This window comes from Gigantopelta aegis, chromosome 13 (assembly GCF_016097555.1).
Source record: "Gigantopelta aegis isolate Gae_Host chromosome 13, Gae_host_genome, whole genome shotgun sequence".
NCBI lineage: Eukaryota > Metazoa > Mollusca > Gastropoda > Neomphalida > Peltospiridae > Gigantopelta > Gigantopelta aegis.
The window spans coordinates 6610817-6622921 of NC_054711.1; the positions used below are offsets into that span (position 1 = coordinate 6610817).

General features: G+C 37.1%; 1 protein-coding gene across 2 annotated transcripts in view; it reads right to left on the minus strand.

Moving 5' to 3' along the window:
* The window catches only part of LOC121387095, an 11007-nt gene extending 2321 nt beyond the window's left edge, over positions 1 to 8686 (minus strand). Inside the window, exons 1-4 of one of the 2 annotated variants that reach the window (XM_041518115.1) lie at positions 8634 to 8686; positions 6310 to 6388; positions 2021 to 2244; positions 834 to 904 (exon numbers count right to left, since the gene is read on the minus strand). In XM_041518115.1, the coding sequence (XP_041374049.1) occupies positions 834 to 904; positions 2021 to 2244; positions 6310 to 6388; positions 8634 to 8678 (419 nt within the window). In that variant the 5' untranslated portion in view covers positions 8679 to 8686. Of the gene's footprint in view, positions 1 to 833; positions 905 to 2020; positions 2245 to 6309; positions 6389 to 8589 lie in introns of both variants that reach the window. The other variant, XM_041518116.1, reaches the window with a different exon arrangement.
* Positions 8687 to 12105: the final 3419 nt, after the last annotated feature.

Consider the following 12105-nt stretch of genomic DNA (forward strand, 5'->3'; position numbering starts at 1 on the left):
GTGTGTTTGTGTCCGGCCGTGCATGTGTGTGTGTGTGTTTCGGCCCACTGTGTGTGTGTGTGTTTCGGCCCACTGTGTGTGTATGTGTTCAGCTGGCCGTGTGTATGTGTGTGTCCGGCCGTCCTTTATGTGTTTGTCCGGCCCACCGTGTGTTTCTGTGTGCCCGGCCGTCCACGTGTGTGTGTCCGGCTAACCGTGTGTGTGTTGTTGTTTGACCATCCATGTGTGTGTGTGTGTGTGTGTGTATGTATGTGTGTATGTCTGTGTATCTGTCTCTGTGCTATCCAATTTTCTGGATGGTGTATATAAAATATCCCTTGCTACTAATGGGAAACCCGCTACTTTTATCCATTACTAGCAAGGGAATGTTTTGTATTCAACATCTCACAGACATGGTAGTACATACCACGGCCTTTGATATACCAGTGGTTATGCACTGGCTGGAACGTGAAATAATCCAATTGGCCCACAAACTGGGATCGATCCTAAAGCGTCAGTGGCGTATGTTTTTTTAAATTTTATTCCAAGCCCCTTGTTTACGATTAAACCAACACATGCCAAGGGTAAAACATGGGTTGTGTACATAAACATAATAGACCAACACAATATAATTTAGGGTACTGGCTACCACCCCCGTCTGTCTGTCCTGTCTGTGTCTTTCTCTCTCTCTCTCTCTCTCTCTCTCTCTCTCTCCTCTCTCTCTCTCTCTCTCTCTCTCTCTCTCTCTCTCTCTCTCTCTCTCTCTCTCTCTCTCTCTCTCTGTGTGTGTGTGTGTGTGTGTGTGTGTGTGTGTGTGTGTGTGTGTATGTGTATGTGTGTGGGGGTGTGTGTACCTCGATTTGGGTGAACTCGGCTTTCCTCTCCAGGTGATGCTGAATCCAGGAGTAATCAGTGTCGGAAGCTCCTGTAAACAATACCAAAGGCAGGCTCAGATCTACCATTTTATGACAGGGGTTAGTGCTTGAAGGGTGTAGGCGGGGAGCTAACGTTGATATAATGCACATATAATCAACTCATAACTAAAAGTAGTTCCGTCTCAAAAGAGATAAATATTCATGTCTAGAATATCAGTGTTTGTATATATAACACGTGTCTGGTGGTCCTGATGTTTGCAGTAGATTTAACTTCATTATATGCTTCATGTCTAGGATATCAGTGTTTGTATATATAACACGTGTCTGGTGGTCCTGATGTTTGCAATAGATTTAACTTCATTTTATGCTTCATGTCTAGGATATCAGTGTTTGTATATATTACACGTGTCTGGTGGTCCTGATGTTTGCAATAGATTTAACTTCAATGTATGCTTCATGTCTAGGATATCAGTGTTTGTATATGTAACACGTGTCTGGCGGTTCTGATGTTTGAAGTAGATTTAACTTCATTTTATGCTTCATGTCGTTAAATTAAAAAAACTTTACTTTTTTTTTGTTCAGAATGGTCTGTATTATTGAGGAAACCAACGAATCTTGTCTAATCATTCTGTCACACAAACTTGTTGAAGTAACATTGTCACAGTTTATTAAAGGACTCACAGAGATTGGGATTTTCGACATGGTTCAGCGGTGTTAAATGTTTATCCATGCTGGTTTTCGACATGGTTCAATGGTGTTAAATGTTTATCCATGCTGGTTTTTGTGGGGGGTTTTGTTTTGGTTATCTTAGCTCTAAAAAAATAAGCTTAGCTTTTGTTTAGAAGCAAATAAAACCTTTCTAGAAAAACAAACTGGACTTCATTCAATACCAAAACATTTTTGTATTTTCTTGGATTCATATATATCCATCAGTTCTGTGGGTTGTCATCATATAGGGTGTTACATATGAAATGACATGCCTGATGTGCTATTTGAATAAATTTGAATTTTCAACACCCGTGCCGCACAAAAAAAAGCCATAGGTCTATTTATTTGTAAATCTGATGAGCTCTCTGTGCCAATAGAATAGACAAAAATCAAGCTAAAATGCTTACTACGGGTGTTGTTTTAAGTTGATTATTCGCTAACTATCAACATATTCATACCTCGTAATTTAGCGTTGGTCCATGCGTGCCGATGTTAAAATGTCGCCACTCAATCTTTTGACAGCCACCACAGGCTGGCGTCCACGTCCCAGTTCGTCTGCATTCGACTGCCTGCTGTTTATCAAAGTAGCAGAAGTCGCACTCGCACAGAATGGTTCCGTCATACTTCGTGATTGGACCAACAGCTAATGTTACGTTTTTCACAAACGGAACTCTACAGTGACCTAGAAAAGATGAAAAAACAAGTTGTTTGAAAATAGATCTTATATATTTCACAAACAAAACTCTGCCGTGAGATATAAATGATACAAGAACAAACATATTTAAAATAAATCTTACAGCCTCTTTCACAAATGGAACTCTGTCGTAAGATACAAATGATAAAAGAACAAACATATTTACAATATTACAACAGCTTTTAAAAACTGAAATCATCCGTGAGATATAATTAATAAAATAACAAACAGACTTAAGATATATCTTACAACATATTTCACAAACATAATTCTGAAGTGAATATAAATGATAAAAGAACAAGCAGATAATATATATATATATATTTCACAAACTGAACACTACATTCAGCTAAAAATGATAAAAGAACAAGCTGACTGAAAAGAGATCTTACTACATTTTTGTTCAAAAACGCATCTCTATATTGAGCTAGACATGGTGCAATGATAAGCTCAGAGTAAAACCTATATCTTATAGGTAGCACTAAACCAAATAATTTCCTGCTGGGTCAAAGTGCGAGGTGCAACTTTTGATAGAGGAGTTAACACCACAAGTCCTGGGATTGGTTATAAATGTGAGTGTGTGGGCTAAAAATATATGCAATTTGATTTCATCTAGTACCACTGTGCCAAGTAACCTTGTGCTTGGAACATGTATGGGGTACATTTAAAAAAGTACTCAAAGTTCGTGCAAAACTAGGGGTGTTTACTAGCCCAGTATTGACTATCACTAGCCATGGGAGTGGGGCTACCTTAATCTAGAAGCCCTGCTGAACCCCGAATGCTACTTCTAAGCTTTAATACTCTGGTTATACCGAAATTGAGCCATGAAAGGTACCATTTTCTACAGTTAATACTTTGAGGCATATAGTATTTTTAAACGCAAACGTTAACATGGTCACCTAGAGATTTTACTTGGTATAGTCTAACCTATAGCACATATTCAGTGCATAATAAAAAAAGATTATTATTTTTGTCATTTCATTAAATTAAGCTATACTACTTGATTAATTAGCCGTCACTCGGCCATGCAAGTTCACAATGGCCTTGACCATGACAATGATTACTGTACATGGCCCTGAATGGAGTTTGAATAAAAGTTAACACTAAGGAAAAGTTGGTTTTGGCCTATAATGCATACCATAAAGATTTGGATATTTTTATTTACATGTTGTTTGACTTGCCATATACAACTGCTCTTAAACATGGTACTATATCTAGACAACCTAAACTTAGATTTTAACAGCAATTTATTTTTATATAAAAAATAACATGTGCCAATATTGGGTTAATGTCTTTAATTTCCATAAACATAGTTAATGTTTCATGTATGTAATTTTGAAGGCTTAACTTTTTAAAGACCTTGATTTGGGGGGAACAATTAATTTGAAGAAAAACTTTACCAAAGTCATAACTAAATGTTTTGCCACTATTGTACCTTCTGTTCTCATTTATACATAAAAATAAGCTTGTTAAACATATCTTTAGGTCTCCAAATCAAATCTTTAAAAATATAATCACTTAGTTTGCACCCATCAAGTGTATTTTAAGTGTACACTAGATTTAGAATCAATTTTTCCAGATTTGATTATCTACCTTGGTGTAAGTTGATACTTTATTTTATTGTTAAAGCTGTATTATCCAATGTTAATAGCTAAATAATATCCTGGATTACAGTGTGTAGGAATACATCCAACATGCATATTGTATTGATCTGGATTAGAAAATAATGCAATAAAATAGATGTTCGGGTATTTATGTAATTTAAAAACAGGTGGGTTTTTTAGTAATGAATCAAAAATAAATATGTGAAAGCTGAAAAATAATGCCAGAAATCACAAATATTTAAAACATCCTACTACAGTAGCGTATACATAAAATATAGTCACGAATATTGGTGGCTGCCAATGGTTTTGATGGTTCATTTTGAATATTAGCAAAGTTGATGGATTTGAAATTCCCGCACCTGGTAACATGAAGACACCCACAGTCAGCACATACGATTTCCCTCCAACATTAAGTCATTACTTCATACAGGTGCAGTCATGTTGATTTTTCCTTCCTCAGACATTGCATTTTTTAATACTGATATTTCGTTGATGTGCCTATTAAGGTCTTCATAATCTAGGGGTTAACACCACAAGTCCTGTGATTGGTTATAAATGTGAGTGTGTTGGTTATAAAACAAATTAGTTTCATCTGGGCTAAAAATGTATGCAATTGTATTTTATCTAGTACCACTGTGTCAAGTAGCCTTGAGCTTGGAACATGTATGGGGTACCTGTAAAAAACAAAGTACTCAAATTTTGTGCGTAACTAGGGGTGTTGTAAAAACATCTGCTTATACCGAAAATGAGCCATGAAAGGTACCATTGTTTGCAGTTAATACTTTGAGATAGAGGCTGTAGTACTGATATTTATGGGTCACGGTTTGGTTCATATATTGCATATAGTGTTTTTTTAAACGCAAACGTTAACATGGTCGCCTATGGGATTTTATTTGTTAAACTCTAACCTAAAACATCTTTCCCATACGTAACTCTGTAGTGAAATAGAAATAATGAAAGAACAAGACATAGGATTATTCATAGAATATTAACTACTAATAGTTTCGCATATAAACTAAATTTAATTGACATTGGAACGTGTACGTTTTCATAAAGGAAAATACTCTATAGTACATATATTTTAGGAACGTTAAATTGTTCAGAACTTTTGGATTATGATATAAATTGGTTAACAAATTATTATTTAAATTGGTTATCAAAATCATGTAAGCATATATTATGTAATTTAAAGCTTTCTTTTGAGCTAGTGATATATAGATGTAAAGATAATATTAAAATAGATACTATTTTTTGACCTGTTATTAATATTAATAAACGAATTAAATGTAAAGTGCAAAGGGTCCAGTTAAATACTATCCATTTCCTAAACGAAGCTAAACAGATATAAAATAGAAAAAACGTATTTATTTTAGTACGAACAATCTTAATAAATTCCTCACCAAGTGGTCAGTGCATCATTCTCTATTTGAAGAGGCCTAATTTGGTAACTTTATTTGTGCATTTTCTTGTTCTAAGCGGTCCACGTATTGTTTCTGGGTATTAAAAATATTATGTACGTCGTTCATAGAAAGGATGAAATGTGTGTATTGTGTGTGTGTGTGTGTGTGAGAGAGAGAGAGAGAGAGAGAGAGAGAGAGAGAGAGAGAGAGAGAGAGAGAGAGAGGGCGTGGGGGGGGGGGGGGGGGGGGGTGGAAGCCAGTACCCTAAATTATATTGTGTTGCTCTATTATGTTTATGTACACAACCCATGTTTTACCCTTGGCATGTGTTGTTTTAATCGTAAACAAGGGGCTTGAAATAATTGGATTATTTCACGTTCTAGCCAGTGCATAACCACTGGTATATCAAAGGCCGTGGTATGTACTACCATGTATGTGAGATGTTGAATACAAAACTTTCACTTGCTAATAATGGATAAAAGTAGCGGGTTTCCTCTCTGAGACTAAATGTCGAATTTACCAAGTCTTTGGCATCCAATATCCCATGCTTTGGTACATTTGACATAGAATCTTGGAGAGAAAACCCACTACATTTTCCCATTAGTAGCAAGGGATAGTACATACACAATTCCGAAAATTGGATAGCACATACCACAGCCTTTGACTTACCAGCCGTGGTACACTTGCTTGGAAAGAGAAATAGGCCAGCAGGACCTCCGACAGGGATCGATCGTCTTGCCTGTCAAAGGGAAATAAGCAGTCTCCAAAGAGAACAAGATATGTAGGGGGATTTGGGGATATACTCCCCGGGAAATTTTCTTGGTTTGAAAACGATGCTCAGAGACATGTTTTCAGGACACTTTAATATTGTATATTTTTTAATATTGTATATTTTTAATGATGATTTTTTAAAGAACACTGTCACATTGATTACTAATGACAGAATATGTAGCATTAACTGTACAAGTTGAATAAAACGCTGGGCGCACTTCGACCTGCTCAGATACTATTTGGTGTAAGCTTATTGGCTTTTACTGTGCACTCTTTACCTTTAGGTGAGTTCACTGAGACCCATTGTTTTCGTGATTGCAGATCAGCAATTGTGTCGTAATTCATTGATGTTTTAGTCTGGAAAAAACCCAAGACAAACAATTAATATATATATATATATATATATATATATATATATATATATATACCCTGACAAAAAAGAAACGCATAAACGAAATATTCATGGAATTATCTCTTTAATACAAAGTGGCATAAATTCGTATCAGTCAAATTTAAAATGAGTATGTCACAATGTTCTTGCTATGGACTGACGGCAGTGGAGGCGTTGTCGTCACCAAACAGCGTCGCCCGAGTGCGCTGAAATCAGTACCTCGTGTGACCACCAGCAGTAGCAATCACTGCGCGACATCTCCTTGACATACACTGAATGAGTCTCTGAATCCGGGAACGTGGAATCCTAGTCCATTCTTTCTGCAGTTCATGTGACAGTTACGGAAGCGTCTGAGGCTCAGTCTCACGCTGGCGTACACGTCTGTCCAGTTCGTCCCATAGATGTTCAATGGGGTTGAGATCTGGCGATATTGATGGCCATGACAGCACATTAATGTTCTGATTCTGTAGGAAATCTATTGTTGCACGTAACGTATGCGGCCTGGCGTTGTCCTGCTGAAAGAGTTCTCTCTGTCGATCCAAAATGGGAAGCATGTGACGGCGAAGAATTTCATCCCGGTAGCGTACAGCCGTCAGGTTGCCGTGTACGAGCACAATTTCACTTCTGCCGGTGTAGGAGATGGCTCCCCACATCATGAATCTGTCAACTTGGGCGGCGCAGTTGTTGGCAAAACGTTCATTGCGGCGTCTGTATACATGTTGTCGTCCATTACGTCGCTGTAGAAGGAAACGTGGCTCGTCGTTGAACCATATGTCACAGATGGACGAGAGATTGACTATCAGTAAGACATATTGTCCAAGAAACAAGTCAAACAACAAAACATTTTAACAAATTTATATACAAAATATAAATATACAAAATGACGATATCACTCCAAACATATCAATACCCAACCTTAAATTAAACCCCCCCAAAAAACTGTATTCTGGTGTCCATGGTAAGCCAGTCTGAGCCAACTAGCTTCTAGTCAATGTTCTATCCTTAGTTAAATAATCATTTTGAACCAGTTCAATTTGTATTAGTATAAACTCATCTCAAATTCACTGTCATTGCGAATACTATCTGTATCTTGATGACGACCAGACCCTAGCACATCTTGGTTGGTTGGCTGTTGACATCTCTTGCAGATATCCTAATCACAGTCCGCCACCACGCTAGTCTGTAGACATCTGTTGCAGATGGTTCTCCTACAGTTCCGCTGGTTACTTCTGTGTCATCCCTCACACCCAGTTAGAGCTCACATAGCTAACCTAGCTATCGTAGCTCACATAACTCTCATGGTTCTGGCTCACGCTCAAACCCAAAGCCTCCTAAGAGCCATTTACCAGTCAACTTGCCTGCTGGAAACCTTCTTGGCAAATGCACTGATGAACAGACAGGTGACGTTTACCTTTCCCACAGCCTGCATGCTTTTCACCTGCAGCTCAATTTCCCACTGAAGAAACTCAATATACTGCTCATAAAAAGTTATGACACAACGTTTTCACAATTTACCCAGTATGCTCATGCTCTACCACATATAACAAAATATTGGGCATTTATTATATAAACCCCCTCTAACATCATAAAATACATAAAACTAATCTTTTCTGTGACACCATACTTGCCGCCAGTTTCCCAAGTTCCACCCCTGTTCATTTGTGCACCAGCGAACACGTAAATGTCGAAGTTGACGTCGCAGGACGGGGCCAACATACAGTTTCCTAGCCCATAAACCAGCTTCTCGAAGCCGGTTCCGAATGGTTTGTGTGTGTGAGAGAGAGAGAGAGAGAGAGAGAGAGAGAGAGAGAGAGAGAGAGAGAGAGAGAGAGAGAGAGAGAGAGAGAGAGCAGTAAAGTGCACGTACACTTAGAACGAACACGCTTACGCAAAACTACTGCATACAACGAATTGGTCGTAATGTCCAGGGTTGTTTTTTTCATGCTATATATGTTAATGTATAGAACTACCTATAACGAATTATATTTTAAACGGAACAAATATTTCATTGTTAAGTAGTGTGCATACAACGAACCGAACATAAATGAAAATTACAATGCAGCAAACCCGACCACATAGAGCATATCAAAAAATGTTTCCCTTCCAGTTCCTTATAAGAATATTCATTCATAGTCATCATTCAAAAAGATTTCAATAGCGACCTTACGCTAAAAGCTGTCCAGCGTTAAGAAAAAAACCCAAAATACCAACACTAAGCACTAGCTTATTTTCATTCAAGTTTGTCGTAATTTCCATTCAAAAAGACACCGCGTCACATATTTTTACGTCATTTGATTATCTAGTAATGGCGGAGTGGAATTAAAGTTGCACATACATTTTTTTTAAACACGTTTAATTGAGCTTGAGATTATATGATAAAGAATTATATCTCTCGTGTGTTTTGATATTGTCAATATCAACACGCACGCACGCACACGCACACACACACACACACACACACACGCACACACACCACACACACACACACACACACATTAATGACCTTAAAGTGACCAGACACGTGGACATATATATCGGACTTATAGGTAGTACTAAACCAAATAACCGAACTATTGACAAAGCAGTTAACACCACAAGTCCTGTGATTGGTGATAAATGCGAGTGTGTTGGGTGTAAAAAAATATAGTTTCATCGGGGCAAAAAAAAAAAGTATACAGTTGTATTTCAATTAGCCTTGTGCTTTAAACATGTGAGGGGTACCTGTAAACAAAAGTACTCAAATTTTTTAATGAAAAAAAAAAAAAAAAATGTAAAACAAATTCACTGTGAGAAGTTTTATTTATTTATTTGCTTGTTTCTTTGCTTGCTTGCTTCTTTGTTACTTTATATTTTTCTAGATTTCTGGTATCGTTAATTATTGTTTTTAGATTGGGTTGTGCGATAAATTTCAATTACAATTTTATTGTAGTAAGGTTTCATTTATTTGTTTGTTTATTGTATTTATTTTATTTATTTGTATATTCTTGTTTTGTTTCGTTGTTTGTTTTCTGTTTTTCGTTCTTTGTTTCTTTCTTATTTATAGCTATTTTAAAAATTTCTGCTGATGTTAAGTTTTCACGTGACTGTTTTATAGACTTCAAAATGTTGTCACACTCACCTCATCAGTTCGGATGCGGCAGGTTTCTTCTTGTCTGTTGTAGTACCAGGCTTTACATGAATCTGGATCTCTGGCGCAAGACGCGGCACACGATATCTTCGACTGAACGTTTGGGATACATTTTGTGTAGGAAAACGACGCTGTGTTAATGTCTTCAGCGCGATAAATATGTGTCTGGATTCCATCAATGTTGCGCACACAAATATAGATCAGCAACCAGACCACAAGGTTTGATATCAAACGTTTCATGGTGATCTGTAAATAGTACATCATCATCTGGGGAAAATAAAATAAAACTTGAAACAATTCTATATGATAAAACCAAAAGAAAACTGTCCTTGGAGTTCTAATATTCAGAGTAAGAGACCAACTCTAAACCTACGTGACATTCAGTAGTCATAAATGATGCAGGCCAATCACCATAGATTAGAGACATATTTGGAATGATAAAGAAAGAAAGAAAGAAATGTTTTATATAACGACGCAGTCAACACAGTTTATTTACGGTTATATGGCGTCAGACATATAGTTAAGGACCGCACAGATTTTGAGAGGAAACCCGCTGTCGCCACTACATGGGCTACTCTTTCCGATTAGCAGCAATGGATCTTTTATTTGCGTTTCCCACAGGCAGGATAGCACAAACCATGACCTTTGTTGAACCAGTTATGGATCACTGGTCGGTGCAAGTGGTTTACACCTACCCATTGAGCCTTGCGAAGCACTCACTTAGGGTTTGGAGTCGGTATCTGGATTAAAAATCCCATGCCTCGACTGGTATCCGAACCCAGTACCTACCAGCCTGTAGACCGATGGCCTAACCACGACGCCACCGAGGCCGGTTTTTCTCGCAAGAGATAGAAACAAAATATACTTTTTCTAATGAATGTGAACATGTTGAAATGGAAATTATTTCTAAACGTTAAATAAAATATAATGGGGAAAATCTAGGTGTTCCTAATTTAGGTGTCAGTCTTCTGTTTTCCAAGGATACCACACAACCCCCGATCACATTTTTGTAAGAAGTCCGTTTAGTTTGCCATCAATAGACACATTGAAAAATTAATTGTTGGCTATTGGGTGTCGAATTAGTACACATTCATCAGAGGAAACATGTATATTAAAACTAACGTAAAAACAGCAGGCAAAGTGCTCACTGGGCTGTGTAGGCCTCAGGATCGAACCCCGTCGATGCACCCATTCTCTGATTGTTTTTCCCTATCCCAGCCAAAGGCTCACTACTGGTATGTCAAAGATGTTGGTATGTGTTGTCCAGTGTGTAGGAAACTGCATACAGAAGATGCCGTGTGGGGGGGAAAATGTAGCTGCATTTCACTGAGACTAACTTCCCGTCGGTGGATCCATTAGATTATTTCTCGTTGCAGTCAATGCACCACGACTGGCATGTGCTAGCCTGTCTGTGGGATGGTGCATATACAATATCTCTTTCTTCTAATGAAGAAAAATATAGCGGTTTCCTCTCTAAGACTATATATGTCAAAATTACCAAATGGTTGATATCCAATAGCCGATGATTAACAAGTCAATGTGCTCTAGATGTGTCGTTAAACAAAAACAAATTTAACTATGCATGCATGTATGTATGTATGTATGTATGTATGTACACTCATGACACCTTAGTCTGCGCGGCACAAAAGTCTGCGCACGTTAATGACGTTACATTACGTCTTGAAACAAGTGTCGGGGTATGTTTGTAAACAAACAAACAACGTTAATTTAATTCACAAACCGTTGTTAAAACAACACATCTTGATTGTGAATATATGTATAAAACTGATCGATTACACTTTTATTGAAAAAAACTCTGAATTAATGCACTAAAAGTATACTTTTGCCAGTCTCGATCAACGTGTTTTTCTATCACCTGTTAACACGTGTCTGTCAACGTTGTAATGATCAACCTTGCATATCAACTTACATAACTTTACATAGAAGCTTCAATACATACCTTATTGTAATTTATGAATCCATAAATGAAATGAATGTCTTATTTTATCTGTTGACGTAAACATGCCAGCATACTTTAAATTTCCCTCCGAGTGACACAATGCAAAATGGCTACACATAGACTTTGAAGATTGCACTTACAGCATGGCCTATTTTAGCTATAGTCTGTTTCAAAATTATCATTGATTGTCCTATATGTCTAACGAACACTATTTGTGCTCATTTACACAGTTAATAACATAATTTTTTTTTAATAATGATCAAATATTGTTACATTGGCTTTTTTTATATTGTCATTTTGTGTTGTCCAAACTAAGGAGCATGGAACACCATTTATATTTATCTCATTTGCACAATCTAAATGTTTCTGAAATAGACTATAACAGGAAGTGTTTGTTATTTAGAACTTATAAAAGTCGGATACATTGTTTGTTGCTGTTTTATGTAAACATTAGCGACAGAAGTGGTTGTTTTACTGTTTGCTGCGCAGACTTATGTGCCGTCATGCAGGCCGGTAAATGCAGGGGGGTCCCACTAAAAATGTGCTCATTACTTGAGTTTAAAAAACATTATAATTAAAATAGCTTTAGGTGTAAC